Here is a 21,294-nt window from a genome sequence, read left to right as displayed (position 1 = left end):
TTAAAGCTGTTTTTATTGAGAGAGGATAATTATAGTTTATTCTGTTAATTAAGAATAAAACAATACTCTGATTTTCTTGCCATAAAGAATCATGTTAATATGTTAACTTTTTTATCTTTTATAAGGCAGTTTTGGATTATAAAATGTAGCAATTGTAATGTTTATAGGGTTTCTCTCCCAGTTTTGGGCTCTTTTTTTATGTTTTATAGATGAAAAAGTAGATACAAAAATATCTGAAGCAGTTTGGCAGCCAGAAGAACATTATTCTTCTTCTCCAGAGAGGATCTTATCCCCTTTTTCACAGAAGTATCAGGCTTGCAGAGCAAATCTCCAGAGTACCAGCAGGTTGACTCTGTCTTCAGAAATGGTTTATAGTCAAGAGTTGCATTTGCCACAAGGAGTTGAGATAATAAGTGTTAAGCCATCAGCAGGTTTGTAAATTTTGTAAAAAGAGACTAATCAAACTTCATAATGCATGAGTATTTACTGTGTATTTAAAAATAGGTGCAACTCCACTTTTTAAATCTACACAGAAACAGAAATAAAAAGAATACCTTTAAGTACCCTGAATTAAAAATTTAAATTTCTCATTACGTTTTCAGATGACTCTGGCATTTGTCAGCCAGTTGTGGTCTTAAATATTGATTTCTGAAACAAATTTTTATTATCCTTTTGTGAAGACAAAGCGAAAGTTTCCAGGGCAGAGATAATAATGGGGTTGCACCTTATTTGCCAACTTTGATAATGCGGTATTGGCTGCCTGGAGCTCTATGCTGTGAAGGATTCTAAGTGTGTAGTTCCTGATATATATATTTGTCATCCTTAGGGCAGTGGTTCTCAAAATGTGGTCCCCAGACCAAAAGCATCAGCATTGTTTGGGAAGTTGTTAGAAATAATAATTCTTGGGCCATACCCTAGACTTACTAAATCACCAGCTGTGAGGTGGGACCCAGCAGTCTTGTTTTGACAAGCCTTCCAGGTGATTCCAGTGTACAAAATAGATCAAGGTATCAAGGGTATCATGAAAACCAAGACAAAAAATCCATCTTTTTATCACCTAGTTCTTTCATTTTCATAGTCACAGTGTGGGTTTTTGGTCTTCTTTACTTGTCTATCACTTTTGACTAATTACTTTGAATACTTTTCAGTTTGCCACATTATCAGGTACTTAACCTTTTCTGATTGGTGAAGTTAGCAGGAGTATTAACAGTGTCCTGATAACTTTTGCATTCTGGGGTTTTTTTGTATATTTTAATAAAAGAGGCATCAATGCAAGGCAAGTTAAAGTTTGAAATAGAATGACTTTTGTATTGACACAGTTTTAAGAGCTGTTATCCTTAGCCAGAACAGTATAATCTTCACTACTGAATTCTATTAAAAGAAAACTATATGGCAGATCTAAGAGAAACTGAAGATGTTTCTAAAAATAATCCTTGGCGCAAGTTGAGTTTGGAAGAAAAGAGAAGTCCTAGGGCAAAAGAAGAAATTTGTTTTGTTTGGCAAAAACAGTAGCATGTGATAACAGCTTTTTTTCCTAGTCTTGAGAATTTTTTTTTTTAACCAAGACTTTTGGGAAGGGTAAGCTCTTTATTCTCTGTTCAGTTCAGAGAAACTAATAGACAATGTTAATTGTGTCCTTAGGCAGTACTGCTAAGTCCTTGAGGACTTAAAGAAAAACTTATGTTGAAATATGCTTTTAAAATATAATAAATGTTCTGTATAACATTTCTGTATTACGATTAGCAGTTTTTGTTTAATAGTCTAGGATAGGGATTGGCAAACTATGGGTCACCTACCTTTTTGTAAGTAAGTTTGATTGGAACGTAGCCACACCTATTTGTTTACTTTTGTGTATGGCTGCTTTGTTCTACACTGGCGGAGTTGAGTAGCTGCAACAGGGACTCTGTGGCTAGCAAAGCCTAGTTGTTACTCTTTGGCCCTTTAAGAAAAAGTTTGTCAACCTCTGATTTAGGAAATTAAGAGTATGTAATTACATTAAGCCCAAGCAAACATATGTCCCACTTAGGAATCTTCTCAGCGTCATTTATATGAAATACACTTCAATCGTGGAGGACCCTTTTAGTACTTAAGTAAGCATGAACCATTCACAAAATTGTATTAAAAAATATTGTAGAGAAGTAGCCAGTGAATATTGACAAATTTTTTAAAATGTATTGATACCTTTAAAATGAGATTTATAATAATATATAATGCTAACAAAGAGTTGTGAAAAGAATGCTGGGTTGAAAACCAGGACTAGAATTTAAGTTTTCTAATTCTGCCTTAGTCTAGCTATTTGATTTAGGCATAAGATACTTACACATTTAGTTAAGAGTCCTTACTTATAAATTATTATGGAGTTCTCTTTCAGCTCTAGGTTTTGGTAATGATGTCCTTTTTATGTACCTTTTTGACGTCATTAAAAGTGTCTTACTGATCTTGCTGATCCTTAAGCTAAATATTGACTGTCATGTTGTTAACACTAGTTCATGCAAAAGACTAAAACCTTTAGTACAAGAAAACAGATTTATTTAACCAAATTTCACATTTTGTTAATGGATTATTTTTGTTTTAGGACATCTGAGTTCTTCTTCCATATATCCCATATGCAGTGCTCCTTATTTATTGGCAACTTCATGCTCAGATGAGAAAGTAAGATTCTGGAGATGTAGAGTAACAGATGGAGAATCTGCCACTTCAAAGAATGGAGAAATGGATCTTATATACATTTGGGAAGAATGGCCGTTACTTATTGAAGATGGACTGCAGAGCAATAGTAGTATAACTGTACCTGGTAGGCCTATAGAAGTCAGCTGTGCACACACAAATCGTTTAGCAGTAGCATATAAGCAGCCTACGTCTAATAGTAGATGTTCTCAGGACTTTGTGATGCATGTAAGTATTTTTGAATGTGAGTCTACAGGAGGTTCATGCTGGGTCCTTGAACAGACAGTTCATTTAGATGAGTTAAATACAGTGTTGGATTCTGGCATTAGTATTGATAGCAATTTAGTGGCCTATAATAAACAAGAGGTATATTTATCCAGTAAAGAGAGTGTCACATCAAACACAAAGCGTTTAGTTCACTTAGATTGGATGTCTAGAGAAGATGGTTCTCATATTCTGACTGTAGGAATTGGATCAAAACTTTTTATGTATGGACCCCTGGCTGGCAAGGTACAAGAACAGACGGGTAAGGAAAGCCTGGCATTTCCTCTCTGGGAAAGTACTAAAGTTGTGCCTCTTTCTAAATTTGTACTGTTACGAAGTGTGGACTTGGTTTCTTCTTTAGAAGGCTCTCCACCTTTTCCTGTTTCTTTATCATGGGTCCGGGATGGCATCCTGGTGGTAGGAATGGATTGTGAAATGCATGTATATTCCCAATGGCAGCCATCTTCTAAACAAGAACCTGTTACAACAGATTCATACAATGGGAGCACTCCATCTATAATAAGTTTAATAAAACAGAGTAACTCATCAAGTTCTGGATTACATCCTCCAAAGAAAACCCTGACTCGATCCATGACCAGTCTTGCACAGAAAATCTGTGGAAAGAAAACTGCGCTTGATCCTTCTGTGGGTATGGAAGATTCAGGTCTTTTTGAAGCAGCTCATGTTCTTTCCCCAACTTTACCTCAGTACCATCCTTTGCAGCTTTTGGAACTCATGGATCTTGGCAAAGTTCGGAGAGCAAAGGCCATCTTGTCACATCTTGTCAAGTGCATTGCTGGGGAAGTTGTGGCTCTGAATGAAGCTGAATCTAATCATGAGCGCCGCTTTAGGTCTCTCACCATCAGTGCTAGTGGAAGTACTACTCGAGATCCCCAGGCATTCAACAAGAGTGAAAATACAGATTACACAGAAATTGATTCTGTCCCTCCACTTCCTTTATATGCCTTACTTGCAGCAGATGATGATAGCTATTACTCATCCTTGGAGAAATCTAGTAATCAGAGTACCTTAAATAACTCAAACCAGTTGTCAAAAGAAAGTTATGATGAGCTTTTTCAGATGTCACCTTTAATGACTGATAGTCATGTGTTAAAGACAGATGAAGAAAATACAAAGCCCAGGGTTATTGACCTTTCACAATACAGTCCAACTTACTTTGGTCCTGAGCATGCTCAGGTTCTTTCTGGCCACTTACTTCATTCTAGTTTACCAGGACTCAGCCGGATGGAGCAGATGTCTTTGATGGCTTTAGCAGATACAATTGCAACTACCAGCACTGATATTGGAGAAAGCAGAGACAGAAGCCAAGGTAAAATTAAATTGGGTATAGGATTAGAGGAAAAATTGATAATATTTTTACTTATTTTTTTCACAGAAAATAATCTTTTTTTTTTTTTTCATGTATTTTGACATGACTGTAATTACGTAAATTATTGTTCACAGGTGGCATGCGATGACTACATTCCGTTCCTTGTATAACTTTTGAATTGCCCAGCAATAAATAATTGCCTCATTCTATTTTAAAAATTGTTTAATTTCTATGTGTTTATTGTTCATTCACTTTTGAATTTTCCACTAGACTAGTAATTTTTTTTTTTTTTCTAGTAGGTCTGTGTCTTTATTCCTGTCTTACCCCTATGTTCTTCATGACATTTTTTTTTTCTTAAATTCCATATATATGTGTCAGCATACAGTATTTGTCTTTCTCTTTCTGACTTACTTCACTCTGTATGACAGACTCTAGGTCCATCCACCTCATTACAAATAGCTCAATTTCGTTTCTTTTTATGGCTGAGTAATATTCCATTGTATATATGTGCCACATCTTCTTTACCCATTCATCCGATGATGGACACTTAGGTTGTTTCCATCTCTGGGCTATTGTAAATAGGGCTGCTATGAACATTTTGGTACATGTCTCTTTTTGAATTATGGTTTTCTCAGGGTATATGCCCAGCAGTGGGATTGCTGGGTCATATGGTAGTTCTATTTGTAGTTTCTTAAGGAACCTCCATACCGTTCTCCACAGTGGCTGTACCAATTCACATTCCCACCAGCAGTGCAAGAGTGTTCCCTTTTTTCCACACCCTCTCCAGCATTTCTTGTTTCTAGATTTTTTGATGATGGCCATTCTGACTGGTGTGAGATGATATCTCATTGTAGTTTTGATTTGCATTTCTCTAATGAGTAAAGATGTTGAGCATCCTTTCATGTGTTTGTTGGCAGTCTGTATATCTTCTGTGGAGAAATGTCTATTTAGGTCTTCTGCCCATTTTTGGATTGGGCTGTTTGTTTTTTTGTTATTGAGCTGCGTGAGCTGCTTATAAATTTTGGAGATTAATCCTTTGTCAGTTGCTTCATTTGCAAATATTTTCTCCCATTCTGAGGGTTGTCTTTTGGTCCTGTTTATGGTTTCCTTTGCTGTGCAAAAGCTTTTAAGTTTCATTAGGTCCCATGTGTTTATTTTTGTCTTTATTTCCATTTCTCTAGGAGGTGGGTCAAAAAGGATCTTGCTGTGATTTATGTCATAGAGTGTTCTGCCTATGTTTTCCTCTAAGAGTTTGATAGTGTCTGGCCTTACATTTAGGTCTTTAATCCATTTTGAGCTTATTTTTGTGTATGGTGTTAGGGAGTGATCTAATCTCATACTTTTACATGTCCCTATCCAGTTTTCCCAGCACCACTTATTGAAGAGACTGTCCTTTCTCCACTGTACATTCCTGCCTCCTTTATCAAAGATAAGGTGACCATATGTCCGTGGGTTTATCTCTGGGCTTTCTATCCTGTTCCATTGATCTATCTTTCTGTTTTTGTGCCAGTACCATACTGTCTTGATTACTGTAGCTTTGTAGTATAGTCTGAAGTCAGGGAGCCTGATTACAGAAAATAATCTTAAATAATTTCTGTAAAAATGACAGCCGTGAAGGTTTTTAAAGTCATCATTGTTGCCTTCACAGTAGTTTTAACTTGAATATATATTATTTATCCCATAAATCATAGTACTCTGAGAAAGTACACAAGGATTCATTATGCCAAGTCATTTTTACCTGTCTACTTAATAATGTTAAGAATCCAAGTAATTGCTTTTGAGTTTAGCAAAAGTTAACATTCTTAATAAATAATTACTTTAGAAACCCCAAAATAAAAGGTGCATTCTCCTTTATTTATTTATTTTTCGCATTGTAATAATTCACTGTTAATTTGGGTTTTTTAATATTGAGGTTTTAAAAAAATTAACATTAAGGTATACTCCTTCCTAGAATAGCAGCAAGCAAGCCTAATAAAATTAGGTCTTTTCCTCACCCAAAGAGCATTTTTTGTTTTTAATCTCCTGAGTTATGAATAAATTTGTAGAACTCCCATCAGATTTCAAATAAGATCTGATTAACAGTCTAGCCTTGTGCACCAGCTATAAGTCAGTAGGATGCACCCCTTGAAAGGAAAATGTGGGGTAAATTTAAGAAAAAAGAATAACAATAATAAAAACTAAAACTTTAAGGAAAAATAAGTTGGTCATGAATTATGAAATGAAATATTATTAGTAGATATTATGTTTTGATGTGACTATATTACAAGTGTTTTATGTTTTTATTCATTTAAAGTAAAAATCAGGCCCCCTTACCATATAGCCATTTCTTCCAGTGTTATCAGTTATTGGAATGGGTATGTGACTTGAATCAATATGGATAATATTATAGAGAAGGTTAAACTATTTTAAAATTGAGTCACATTTAAATTAAAATATTCATGTCAGAGGAGATTATATTATTAAAAATATGACAGAGACCCTGAGTCAATTCATTCTCCTCTTTGTTATTTTTTCAATTATTTAACTATACAACTTTTTTCTGTAATGTATAATTATATAGGAAAAAGAAATATTAGATAATATTTAGACTGATAACTTTTGTCAGTTTCACAATGTTTTGTCCCTGGTTTTGGTGCTCTGACATACCCTGCTTGCCAGAATTATTAGCATTTACTTGTGTTTTGCCAATGAAATGGGTTTTTACAAGTAAAAATACCTTTTTTTTTCTTTTTTATAGGTGGAGAAACTCTTGATGAATGTGGCTTAAAATTTCTTTTGGCTGTTCGACTTCATACTTTTCTTACAACTTCTCTTCCAGCTTATCGAGCTCAACTCCTTCACCAAGGTGATTTTGGCAATAATCTAGTAAAAGGAAATAAGACGAGTAGAAGAGAGGCTTAAGAACATTTAAGTTTGTTTTTGCCCAGATACGATAATGCCGACAAGTTTGACACATTCTGAATTTCCTTAATTTATGTTAAAAATCTTTGCTTTCATCTCATCTTCTTTGCTTAAAAATACTGGAGAGGGCTTCCCTGGTGGCGCAGTGGTTGAGAGTCCGCCTGCCGATGCAGGGGACACGGGTTCGTGCCCTGGTCTGGGAGGATCCCACATGCTGCGGAGCGGCTGGGCCCGTGAGCCATGGCCACTGAGCCTGCGCGTCCAGAGCCTGTGCTCCGCAACGGGAGAGGCCCCAGCAGTGAGAGGCCCGCATACCACAAAAAAAAAAAAAAAAAAAAAAAAATTACTGTAATTCTTTTGGTAGGTGGAAAGAGCTAATGAAGAAATGGAAATGAGGCAATTGGATTATGTGTAATGTTTTCAAATGCATTATACATTAAAGACCAATTAGTATTGTTTCATTCTCTTTAATTTCCTTAAATTTTCTTTTTTCTCCTTTTTAATTGACTTGTATCTAAATTCATTTTTCCCCAAAATTTGAATACAATTTTTGTTATAGAAATAATACATACTCAATTTTAGTTGTTTCACAAAACAGAGTACAGAACATAGAAAATAAAAATCCGCCCACCCCCAAAACTGCTGCTAACATTAATGTGTATTTCAGATAATAGTTAATAACATTTCAGATACTTTTATATTGTTAGTCAGGGCTCTCAAAGTAATAGAAATACTTAAGTTTAAGATAATTTAAACAAAATAAGATATTTATTGGCTCAGTGCCCCCCAAGTTTAAGAGATAGAGCTGGCTTCCAGGATTATTGGATCTAAAGGTTTAAACAGTGTTGTTGGGACTCTACAGGTCAACCTCTACTCATTAGTCTCCGTCTCTTGTCTTTCTTTCTCTTTCTGTTTCCTCCTTCCTTTCATTTTGCATTTAGCTTTGGAAAAGAGAAGCTAAAATTCTAAGTCAGATTATGTATTTATGTATTTATTTATGAAAAATTATTAAACTTGGTTGAAAAACAATAGGAATCTATAAATAATTTAGAATAACAGTCCATTCACAGCATAGATGTTTGTTTGTTTTTTAATTACAGTTTCTTTATTTCCAAAGACTTGGGTATAGTGGGCATTTCAGATTCCTTGGCACTATATATTAGGTTAAAAATTTGAGTTCATGTATTTGTATAAGTCGAAGCCACATCTTATAATTAATCATATACTTAACTGAGTAATACTAAACAAAATGTAATGTGAAGAGGCAAAATAAAAGCTGAACGATAGGGCTTCCCTGGTGGCGCAGTGGATGAGAGTCCGCCTGCCGATGCAGGGGACACGGGTTCGTGCCTCGGTCTGGGAAGATCCCACATGCCGTGGAGCGGCTGGGCCTGTGAGCCATGGCCGCTGAGCCTGCGCGTCTGGAGCCTGTGCTCCGCAATGGGAGAGGCCACAACAGTGAGAGGCCTGCATGCCGCAAAAAAAAAAAAAAAAGCTGAACGATAAACACCACATGTGTGGGCCAGTAGGTTGAGAGACTTGCTGATGTAAATGATGCTTTATAAATAAAAGTATCTTATTAATATAGTGATTATGGGGTAATAAAAGTTATTATGTGCTAGGTACTATCCCAAATGCTTTAACTGTATTATTTCTTTTAATCCGCACAACAATGTAATGAGGTAGGTGCCATGATTATTCACATTTTATAAATAAGAAAATTGAGGAATCAAGAGGTTAAGTAACTTGCCCAAAGTTATATAGTTAGTTAGGGTGGAGCTAGAATTTAATTTATGCATTCTGATTCCAGAGTTTTTACAGTCTTAAGTTGTGTTCACCAGCTGTACTGTTTCCTTGATGCTTTTTTGATTCCATGGAATTAAATCTGCACAACAAATGTTGACCTAGGATGTCAGACGTACTAGGGAATAGAAAGATTCAGCACAGTGGCATTTGCCCATAAGCGTTTTTTTTTTTTTTTTTTTTTTTTGTGGTATGTGGGCCTCTCACTGCTGTGGCCTCTCCCGCTGCGGAGCACAGGCTCCGGACGCGCGGGCCCAGCGGCCACAGCTCACGGGCCCAGCCGCTCCGCGGCACGTGGGATCCTCCCAGACCGGGGCACGAACCCGTGTCCCTGGCATCGGCAGGCAGACTCTCAACCACTGCGCCACCAGGGAAGCCCTTTCCTTATCTTTTTAAAAAAATATATTTTAATTATAGAAAATATATGCTCATTGTAGAAAATATTGATGTGATGATTGAGTTATTTGGAGAAGCAAGAAAAAATACCCATATTCCCTCCAACCCCAAACAGTTATAACTCTGTGAGTCTTATATAAACTTTTAGGCATTTATATTGCAAATATGGAACACACATTTCTGATCATCATTATATAATCATATTTATATTTCTTATAAACATTATTTTTGATATTTCTTCAGGCCTGTCTAGTAGTCATTTTGCCTGGGCCTTTCATTCAGTAGCAGAAGAAGAACTGCTGAACATGTTGCCAGCAATGCAGAAAGATGATCCCACATGGTCTGAACTTAGAGCTATGGGTGTGGGGTGGTGGGTCCGGAATACCCACATCTTACGCAAATGCGTAGAAAAGGTGAGTGTTTTATTTTGGTGTAAAAATGAATTAATATATATTGCATGTTTATTTACACGATATTCCATATTTCCTCTCCTGTTACTCTTTTTTTTTAGCAGTAAAATGCGTTTAAATAGTCTTTATATTTCAAAATAGCATAATTTTTAACAATTTATATTCTAATTCTTAAATTGCTAGTTGATATATTAGCATTTTTTATTGATATATACAAAATAATATATATACACATTTAGGAAAACAAAACAGTACAGAAGAGCTTGTAATGAAAAGTGTAGTCCTGTCTCCATCTCTTTGTAATCTTGGAGGCCACCACCATGATTACTTTTGTAATTATAAAATAAATGAATAAATTAATAAATTTACATATACATGCATGCATTCATACACATATTTTTTAGTTTATTGAACATTTAAGTAGGGAATGTATGACAGTCTCGTATATGAAGGAAAGTATTTGTTTACTTAATTTAAAAACTGTTACCGTGAAATTTTGACCAATATTTTCTAATTATAGGTAGCCAAAGCAGCCTTTTATAAAAAGAATGATCCTTTAGATGCTGCCATTTTTTACCTTGCAATGAAAAAGAAAGCTGTGATTTGGGGATTATATAGGTAGGTGAAAAAACTGCTTCAAAATGAAAAACTTTCCATAGAGTATGAAGTAAAGATTTGTTGTTCTTGTTAGTGTGATTCATGTGGATTCTTAGTTATTTTTGTATTTAAGAGATTTCATGTGAAAGAAAGCCTAGATTACAGAGCAGAAGAATCTTGATGAGGTCACATTAGCTTTTTTTAGGTTTATCAGTCCAGAAAAACATTTTTTTTGCTTATTTTAATAACTTCTCATGATGCTCCTGTAGAACAAAGAACTAAACCAGAAACTTTATCTGGAGTGGGGAAGAAGGTGATTTGGTGGAGCTTTGAAAATACATCTACCCTCTGCCCTATCAAGGAGCTCTTGGACCAGGCTATCCTTCCAAACCACCCTCTTCCTAAGGGCCCTGACCCCATTCTTGAGCTAGGGTCATTTAGAATTTTTCTCTTTCACTTGTTCTTAGCTAGACTTGGTGAGCGTGATTGCCATAAATAGTTCACTATTCGTTTGGGATTCAGTTCTAGATATATCCATATGATCAGCAACCTTTGGGGGAAAATCATGGTATCAATCAGTTGTAAGAGACTAGATCTTTTAGGATTGTTTTGCTTCAGGACAAATTCCTTAGATTTTTATCTTCAAAGTCACCTTCAGGTGGGCAGTGGGGGTAAAGGCAGTTGATTAAGTTTAAATGGTAAAATAGCACAGAAGTTAATATAAATTATATATTTTGTATAGATTTAAAAATAATTTCTCACAGTGCTGTTAATGTAGTTTCTCCATAGTTTGAAAGAATGTTTTCAATAATCTCTGAAATTTATATGGAAAAGTAAATGTTTACCATAAATGTTATTTTTGCTCAGAAAAGCAGCAGATGTATAGTAATTTATGAACTGGTAAATGTTTCTTTTGAGTCTTAACTTTTAAGTGGCTAACTTCATAACAATTGGTTTTGATGTAGAAGCATTATGTTCCGAAATTTTCAAACTTTTTTCTTTATAGATCCCAAAAAGATTCCAAGATGACACAGTTTTTTGGACACAATTTTGAGGATGAGAGATGGCGTAAAGCAGCTTTAAAGAATGCTTTTTCTTTGTTAGGAAAACAAAGATTTGAACATTCAGCAGCATTTTTTCTTTTAGCTGGTTGCCTCAGAGATGCAATTGAGGTAATGAATGAATTTTTTAAAAAATAGCATTGTCATCCTTTTAAGCTCTTTATGGTTTCAATTTTGTTTTTTAATTTCAACTCAAGTATAGTGGAACTAACACAAGGCTTAATGCCTAAAGTAACTGATAATATTTAATGGTGACTTTAAAATTTTGTCATTTAGCTTGAATGATATTTATATAGAATTAAAATTAACCAGGTTGTGTTGGTTGGTAGAGATAGGTAGTTAATCTGACTCTTAAGAATATTTATGAACAGGTTAAAAAAATAAAATATTCGTTCTATCACTTTAAACATATTCGGACATATATTTGGCTCTGTGTTAGTGGACAAACCTTAGCAAATTTTTAACTAACTATTTCTAAGTAACCCTTACAAAAAGTTATAAATATTTAAAATATAACATTTCTGTTTCAAATTGCCCTTTTGCTCAGAGTTTCATACAAGTGATTCAAAACATCTTTTTGATTTGGAAACATTATAGTCTGCTGAGGTGGATGGGGAACGATAAAAGCTCAAGAATAAAACAAAGCATGTCATTTTAGGAATTATTCAGTATTTTTTCATTAGGCTAATTCTTTTTGCAAATATGTATTTATTACTACCAGGTAAATTAACATAAATGTTGTCAAGTAGATTTGCTGAAGCAAGCAGCATATGTTTTGTGTATTATCCTTGTTCACTAATGTCAGATATTAATAAAGCTTTGTGTTCATCTTGTTATTAGTCAATTGAGTTTACCTTAAAATGAAAGATACCTTTATTTATAAACAATATTTCTTGTTTTTGAAGGTATGTCTTGAGAAACTGAATGACATTCAGTTGGCTCTTGTAATAGCAAGACTCTATGAGTCTGAATTTGATACATCTGCAACATATAAATCTATTTTACGTAAAAAAGTTTTGGGAATTGATTCTCCTGTCAATGAACTCAATTTGTTGAATATAAATATGCATTATGATCCTTTTCTTCGGAGTATGGCATATTGGATTTTAGAAGATTACAGTAGTGCTCTGGAAACATTAATAAAGCAACCTATCAGAGAGGATGATGGTAAGCTATACTTCTAAGATGTTAATGATTAAGAGTTTTATTAGTGTTTGTCAGGTTCAGAGCACACTGTTGGGTGCTAAGGATAATGCAGAACAAATTGAAGACATACATGGTCTAAGACTTTATGGTTTAGTTGGGGAGACAGAGTTATGTATACAGTTTTTTATTTTTTATTTTTTTCCCCCCGGGAAGCTAAATCCTTTGAAAACCAAGGACTTTGGATTTTCTTATTGAACATAGATGTTTTCAACGTTTGAATATAAATGTTTTGAAGAAAATAGTGATAAACAGGGAAACAGAAGTGGTTGGATTTCAACTATAATTTTAAGGTTGACTAGATAAGACTGAATTGGATATGGAATATGAAGGGAATGAGAGTCAAGTTTAACTCCTGGGTTTTTAGTTTGAGCAATAGATAAGTGGTAGGGGGAAGGCTAGGAGCAGATTTTGGAGAGTGTTGCTTTAGATAGAAAAGACTTCTCAGATAAGGTGACCTTTGAGATGAGACTTGATTGAAATGAGTGAGTAATCAGTCAGCACAGATATCTGGTTTTTAGGCCAAGGGCACAGTAAATAAAAAGGCCTCGAGGCAAGAATATGTACATGTAAATGGAAACATAATGTAGGCCTTTGGATATAGTATTCTAGATTTACAGGGTGAAGTTGCTACTAGAAATAGAGATGTGCACGTTATCACGTATAGATGGTATTTAAAGCCATGGGACTGTAGGAGTTCACTCAGGGAGTGTAGATAGAAAGGAGGTCAAGTAGTGAACTCTAGGACACTCAGCATTTAAAAGTAGAGAAGATGAGGAAGATCTAGCAAAGCAGGCTGACTGAGAAGAAGTGTCCAGGAAAGTAGGAGAAAAAGAACTAAGAGTGTGTAACTGGATGTTTTAAAATGTCTTAGATTGTTACCTGAAGAGATGTGAAATCAGCATAATCTTTGTTTTCCTACTATGTTAGAACGCTTTCATTACAAATGTGTTCTTGTCTATTCAGTGCTATGTATTAGTTTGGTCTCTTAAATTTTTCTCACAAGACCAGGTAGATAAAGGTGCCATGGTACAGAAAAAGGGCTACAGTACAACCCTTGAAGAATTTTTCTTGGCTCATAAAATGAATTTACTTTCAGATCAAGTCATGATGTCAGCCTGCAATCCTGCTGTTTTTAATTTCTACAATTATCTAAGAACACATCCTCTTTTGCTGAGACGTCATTTTGGATCATCTGATGCGTTTTCCACACACATGAGTTTAACAGGAAAAAGTGGACTGGCAGGAACAATTAATTTAAGTGAAAGAAGATTATTTTTTACTACTGCCAGTGCTCATTTAAAAGCTGGCTGCCCTATGTTGGCTTTGGAAGTATTATCAAAGATGCCAAAAGTCATCAAAAAAACGAAACCTTTTTGTAGAACATCTAGTTTTCTGGATACTAGTAAAGTCTGTTCTCCTTCTTCTCCATTCAAATTGGATGCAAGGGAAGATAAGTCTTCTGCTATTGATTGGTCACAGTCACTGATGAATGGTTTTGGATCTTCTTCAGAGGGTTCCTCAGAGAAGCAGTCAAACTCCACTCTTTCTTTTGACTGGAGCCAACCAAGTATTGTATTTCAGGATGACTCTTTAGAATTAAAATGGGACAGTGATAACGATGAAGAAAATGAGGATCTCCCTGTTTCAATGAAAGAACTAAAACCTTTACAGAGAAAAGTAGGGAAAAAAATAGATGAAACAAGTTCTAAGTACACAGACTCTCTCAGCACACTAGATGAAAATGACATTTTAAATCCATCAGAAGATATCATTGCAGTTCAATTAAAATTTAGAGCATGTTTAAAGATTCTCACGGTAGAACTTCGCACTTTATCTACTGGATACGAAATAGATGGTGGAAAATTGCGATACCAGCTGTACCACTGGCTTGAAAAAGAGGTGATAGCCCTTCGGAGAACTTGTGACTATTGTTCAGATCCTGAAGAATTACAGTCTGCATTTGGCGAAAATGGAGATGCATTTGGATTAAATGAAGATGCTGAAGATTTGCTTCATCAAACCAAAGTGAAACAACTGAGAGAAAATTTTCAGGAAAAAAGACAGTGGCTTTTGAAATATCAGTCACTCTTGAGGATGTTTCTTAGTTACTGCATACTGCATGGATCCCATGGTGGGGGTCTTGCATCTGTGAGAATGGAATTGATCTTACTTTTACAAGAATCTCAGCAGGTATGTAACTTACATGATAACCAGTCAAAATACTACTTGTATGAAAAACAGTTTTTGAGATTGCTTTTTTAGTTTTAAAATGTTAAAATTGTTGATTTTCTTAATTATGGTTGCTTTAAGGAATTCTGTTTTTTGTGTGGTGCTTCACATTATGGATTTCTAGAGTTGTGAATGCATTGTGGTTTAAGGACAGTTTGATATCAGACCCTGTGATCTGCTTAATTCATATTAAACGTTCTTATACGAATGCCTTGTGAATTGATGATACGAGCGTATTGTCCCATCATTTTTCATTATAATTGGTGGAAGATTGGTCTCCTCAGGTCCCTTCTAACTCTGTAAAAGTTTGTTATGCTTTTAATTTTTAATTGTTCTGAAGTTTTTCAAAGAGACCCTGAATTACTTAATGGATTATAACTATAAATAGTTGATTAACCTTTTTTCCCTTTGTTTTTTAAGGAAACAGCAGAACCAATATTTCCTAGCCCTCTTTCAGAACAAACCTCAGTACCTCTCCTCTTTGCTTGTACAGCCAGTGCCAAAACAGTAGTTGCCAATCCGTTATTGCACCTTAGTAATCTAACACATGATATTCTGCATGCCATAATAAACTTTGATTCACCACCCCATCCTGATATCCAAAGCAATAAAGTAAGTATGCTTGGTTTCAGACATTTAATTTACCTATATACTATGATAAAGCTAAAAGATAAGTGTTAAGGCTTTTTATAAACAATTTTAAACATCATCCTATGCATAGTGATTGTTTCATTGCCAAGTTTATATTGGTTTTGATCAAAGAAAACTTTTGGTTATAGGCCAAGTTCATCTTACTTGTATTACTTATACCCAATGGGGTACTTCAGTTTTTAAGTTTGACTTCGTCTTATTTAACTGCATCATTTTGGTAAGCGTAATAGTGTGTATGCACATTTATGAGTAAATCTTTAGCAGTACACTTAGCCAAAAAGCTGGGGTTTTTTTAGAGACAGAAACTTAATATTATGTAAAAGTACTAGTATCTCTTTTTCTTCCTCATAGTCTGCATTTGATTCTCTCCCCCACCTCACAGGTTGTGATATCATGCCATCCATTTTCTTTTTGTCTAGTGGTAGCCTCTCCTACAGTTTTACCTTCCTGGATAACCTTAACCCCTACAAATTAATTTTGTCACTTTATTTCCTATACTGCTCAGTAGAATAAATGCCCACATTGCATATTACACAATTAGGAATTTAATGTTCTTTAGATTGTGCTGATTTTAACCAAACTTTATTCCATATTTAACTTTAATAATAAGCAAATAATAAGCATAACCCTGGTGTATCAGCTTTTGCTGCTTAAGAGCCACCCTGAAACAATAGCTTAAAATAGCCATGATTTATTTTGCTCATGATTCTGTGGGCCAACTGGACTGATAGCTGGATACCTTCATTTGTCTTTGGTCAGCAGGCAGGTTGACTGGATTCTGGATGACCTAGGATGGCCTTATTTACATTTCTGATCGTTGGCAGACTGTAAGGCTGACAGGAAACTTTGGGATGACCAAAGACTTTGGGATGTGTCTCATCCTCCAGTAGGCAAGCCTAGAGTATTAGCCTGGGTTCTCTAAAGAAATAGAGCCAATAGGGTGTGTGTGTGTGTTTTTATAGAAAGAGCCTTGTTGTAAGCAGTTGGCTCACTTAATTATGGAGGCCGAGAAGTCTCAGGATCTTCAGTTGGCAAGTTGGAGACCCAGGAAAACAGATTGTGTAGGTCCAGTCTAAGTACAAAGGCCTGAGAACCAGGATAGGTAATAGTGTAAGTTCCAGTCCAAATGCCAGCAGGCCTGAGACCCAAGAAGAGCCAGTGTTTCAGTTCTAGTCCCAAGGTAGGAAAAGACCAGTGTCCCAGTTCAGTGCAGCCAGGCAGAAGTTCCCTCATACTCAGCTTTTTTGTTCTATTCAGGTCTTCGATTGATTGGATAAGGCCCACTCACAATCGGGAGGGCAATCGTCTTTACTCAGTCTACCAATTCAAATATTAACCTCATCCAAATTTACCCTAACAGACACATCCAGAATAACATTTGACCAAACGTCTGGGCACCCCTTGGCCCAGTCAAATGGACACATAAAATTAACCATTTCACCTGGATTATTTCATATAGTGGTTCCAGGGGTTTAAAGAACAAAAGTAGAATTTGCAAGGCCTTTAGAGAACTCGGTTCAGAAATAACACATCACTTCTGCTGTGTCCTCTGGCACAAAGGAAGTCTCAGCCCAAATTCAGTAAGTGGCGAAATAGACTCCACCTTTTGATTGGAGAAGCTAGAAAATATTATCATTTTTTTAGTCTGTTGTATGTGGTCTTCGCTGTCTTCATTCATATTATGCTGTCCTTGATTTTAATTCATATCACGTCTATTGATAATTGAAGGAAAAATAGCAATTAGATTTTAATATGCACAAGAGAGTATCATACCTCATAATTAGATCAAGAACTTAGTCTTTTAATAGTCTAGCCTCCTTTCTTACCTAGATTAAGCTTCTCCCTCATCCTCAGATCTACTTCGGTTACTTCTCTTGTCATGCCATGTTTAGAGCCCTGTCTTCCTCAGTACATGTATTTGCCTTTCAGTTGCTGTCTTTCATACCTTCTTTCTCTAAAATTTCACTCTCTTCAAATTGTTTTCTGTAGTAACTCGACTGTGTGATAGCATATTCTTCAGTGATCTGTTCATAAGTGAACTGTCATTTACCAGGCTGGACTTCATATTTTGGTTGAGGAAGGAGCAGTTTGAGTCTTGGAGGGCTTGCTTTTAATGCATGGCTCATTGCACTACTGAATAAGCTAACATCTGTTCTCGTTTGCCCTTAAAACAGAAATTAGGTAGTAGGTGTCTGTTTTATAATTTCTGCCAAAGTCCTCAGGTTTTGTATGTTTGTGTGTGTGTGTTTTTAATTTGTTTGTCACAAGACCTCTCAGAAATGAGTATTAGGGAGAAAAAGGAAATAGTTTATAAGGGCAAAATAGTTTTTTCATCTTTTTAAAAATGCTGATTATATTAGGTCTTGAAAAAAAGCTACATTTTTCAAAGTTATAAGATAACTGTTTTTTTTTTTTCCAGGTATATGTAATGCATACTTTAGCAGCTTCACTTTCTGCTTGTATTTATCAGTGCCTTTGTGGTAGTCATAACTACAGGTAAATATTTTGTGAAATTTAAGAATGTTTACAGTAACTGATGAGGTTTGAGAATTTGTATGCTCTTGCTCTAGAAATACTGTGTACTGCAGTCCACCTTAAATAATACAAAAAGCATATGGCTGAAGTGTTGAGTCCTTTTTTTTCATCTTTGAAATTTTAGCATATGTCTTTATGGCAAATGCATCTCAAGTAAACTCTTCACAATATAACTTATTTAGCAGCCTTTTATTGATCACTGTCTAATGCTAGACATTGTGATATACGCTGGAATAAGGTCTCCTTCCTTAAGGTCAATCTAGTTAGAGACAAACATATGAAATGATAAATGATATGTAACATGACATCATACTTAAATGATATGTCCTATAAGATGATAGGTAGTAAAATCTCAGGGAGCACAGAGGAGGGACTGACTGACTTGGAACTGAGAAAAATTTTACAGAGTAGTTGATGTTTATGATTTTTCTCTTTATGTCCTAAGGTTTCACTATAATTTATCTAGGCTTTCAAAACATGTTGTTTGACACTGTGGGGGTCTGTATCTTTCTTTAGTTCTTTGAAATTCCCTTACTCTGTTTCTTCAATATTTTATCTTCTCTCTTCTCTTTCCTTATATGAGACAGATATTGGAACTTGTGGGTCCCTCTTATTTTTCTTTTAGCTTTCCCCTCAAATGATCCCTTTCTTTTTTTCTTTATTTATTTTTTGCTTCATTTCAGGAGAAATCCTAGCTTCATTTTCCAGACACTAATTCATTCTTCAGCAATGTCCTATCTTTTATTTAGCCTATTTGAGTTTGTTTTAGAAATTTTATTTTTCAGTTTTAATATCTCTTTATTTATTTCAATAGCCACTTTAAAAAAATAACTTACTGTCTTTGTTTTTAGTTTTATTTTTTTTTAATATCTCTGAGTATAAACCACTTTCCTTAATGTTCTGGTAAGTCTTCGCTTCCTCAGGTGTAGGTATGTCACTGAGTTTGTTTTCTCTTACATGATGTCAACCTTCCTTTGTGTTGATTTTTGATTATCTGTTTATCTTATGTGTTTGAATTCTCCCAGGGGTCACCTCAGCTTACTACTCTGGTTATGTATTCCCATAGTAGCTTCAACTTGATTTCTTTGACCTTGGTCCTCCAAAAGTTCACTTTCTTATTACTGAGTATGGCTTTGTTTTCATCAACATATTTTTATCTTTCTTATCATTTCCATAGGCTTACCTTAGCAGGGGAGATTTTTGGTTTTTGTTACTCTGCCATCTTGAAAATGGAAAGTAAAACAAGAGAAGCTATTTCCATACGTATCAAACTGTTATGACTAAGACAACTTGCCAGTTAGAACAGATCTAAACAAATAAGTGTGCTATTTTAAAATATTATATTCATTTACTTAACATATGATACAGGAACTACTGACAGGGTTTAACAAATTTTTCATGCCATTTTTCTGTCATATTTATTTTGTAGTTTGTGTCAAGCTGTAATTTATTTTGTCCATTGATCAGTTTATTTAGTTTTAGCTTAAAGTACCATTTAATTAGAGAAGCTTACCCTGAATTCCCAAACTGTGTGAAATCACTCCTCCCTTTTGCTTTCATATCACTGTATGCATAGGTTTTGTCTTTAAAAACAGTATGATAAAATTATTTGTGTCTGATTCCCCCACCAGACTATAAATTGCATGAGGACGGAAACCATGTGTTTCATTAAACACCTGTTATCTGGTGCATATACCTGATATAACCTACCCTAGTGTAGGGTAGACTAGCCATTAAATATCAAATTGAACCTAAACTGACTTCTTCAACTCAGTAACCTTGTTTTAAATTTTGATATATAAGCTTGCTACTTGTGGCCAATAATGATTTAGTTTTTTCATTTGTACATATTTTATGTCTTAACAGTAAATATATTTAAAAGCTATCATATCTGTTTGAATTTAGAAAATTTAAAGGACACTTTGTTTTATTATAATACTAGACTATAAAGCACAGTACTTAGGTGTAAAGCAGTATAACTAATACACAAAATTTTGTATTTAAGGTACCCTAGATGATAGATCTAAAACATGGAAGTATTACATGTGAAATTCATTTTAGATCATTGTATGTTATTATTATTGTTTTATTATATCGTTGTTATTGTAGGTCATTATAGATTGTTATTATTTAAATTTTTTTCTCTTAGTTCATTTCAAACAAATCAGTTTACTGGAATGGTGTATCAGACAGTACTGCTTCCCCATCGACATTCTTTGAAAACAGGAAGCTTAGATGAAGCCATAACTCCCAATACATCACCAGCTCAGTGGCCAGGTATAAATAATTTATATATGTGTGAGTGTTTTTCTTAGCCTTATTGAATTTAATCAGATGAGGAAAAAGTAGGTTTGGCTTGGTTTTGCTGTATGATAATCATTGTTGTTAACTATTGTTAGAATTGATACCAGTTTATTATTCACCACTTATTACAAATTATCCAGTTATGTAATATTAGTTTTTCCTTTATCATCATACTAAAATAACTCAAATATTTTGTTATATCACTTTTTTTAATTTTGCTTTTGTCATAATACAAAAACATTTGTTATGGCAATGAAATTTTATCTATCAGATTTGAATCAGATTACAGATTTCCAGTGTTTGTCTAAATTGAACAAATAGCTCAACATTTATGCATTAACTGCAATAACCTCTACTAGTCTATGAATCTGTGGCAGAAAATATTTTAATTCTGATGCTGTAACTTTTTTCAAAAATTAGGAAATGTGGATTATTTATTTAGTTTATTGTCAATGGTAGCTAATGGTAGCTATGTTTGTTGTTTCTCCTAGGAATAACTTCTCTAATTCGACTTTTGAATTCTTCTGGGGAGGAAGCCCAGTCAGGGCTTACAGTCTTGCTCTGTGAGATTCTCACAGCAGTGTATCTTAGTCTCTTCATCCATGGCTTGGCAACACATTCTAGTAACGAACTATTTCGGATTGTGGCCCACCCTCTAAATGAAAAAATGTGGTCTGCTGTATTTGGTGGAGGTGCACATGTTCCCAGCAAAGAACAGACACGCTCAAAAGCTTTACCTGGTTAGTTTTTAATCTGTTTTATTTTATTTTTTAAGGCTACAGCTTTATTTATTCATCTGAATGATAACTTTGTTAAATGTAATTACATTTTAATTCATTCACAGGAAGTTCTGTTACAGACCATTTTCTTAAAGCATGAACAAATAGTTTTGTGGTAAATATGCAGTATAAAGTTTCTGGTGTAATTATCAAAGTTTAAG

At 34.7% G+C, this 21,294-nt stretch overlaps 1 protein-coding gene across 2 annotated transcripts in view; it reads left to right on the top strand.

The window, feature by feature from the left end:
• DMXL1 (Dmx like 1) overlaps window positions 1-21,294 on the top strand; it is a gene marked incomplete at its 5' end in the record, with an annotated part of 135,618 nt that overhangs the window by 47,545 nt on the left and 66,779 nt on the right. The window contains 12 exons of one of the 2 annotated variants that reach the window (XM_079701864.1): window positions 210-431; window positions 2,576-4,261; window positions 6,999-7,106; window positions 9,605-9,774; window positions 10,292-10,389; window positions 11,375-11,540; window positions 12,335-12,596; window positions 13,732-14,825; window positions 15,285-15,476; window positions 17,935-18,011; window positions 20,200-20,327; window positions 20,846-21,094. In XM_079701864.1, coding sequence (XP_079557990.1) covers window positions 210-431; window positions 2,576-4,261; window positions 6,999-7,106; window positions 9,605-9,774; window positions 10,292-10,389; window positions 11,375-11,540; window positions 12,335-12,596; window positions 13,732-14,825; window positions 15,285-15,476; window positions 17,935-18,011; window positions 20,200-20,327; window positions 20,846-21,094 — 4,452 coding nt within the window. The remainder of the gene's footprint in view (window positions 1-209; window positions 432-2,575; window positions 4,262-6,998; window positions 7,107-9,604; window positions 9,775-10,291; window positions 10,390-11,374; window positions 11,541-12,334; window positions 12,597-13,731; window positions 14,826-15,284; window positions 15,477-17,934; window positions 18,012-20,199; window positions 20,328-20,845; window positions 21,095-21,294) is intronic. The other variant, XM_079701865.1, reaches the window with a different exon arrangement.

This window comes from Hyperoodon ampullatus (assembly GCF_949752795.1).
Source record: "Hyperoodon ampullatus genome assembly, chromosome: 4".
Taxonomy (NCBI): Eukaryota; Metazoa; Chordata; class Mammalia; order Artiodactyla; family Ziphiidae; genus Hyperoodon; species Hyperoodon ampullatus.
This window is presented reverse-complemented; position numbering and strand designations above follow the sequence as displayed.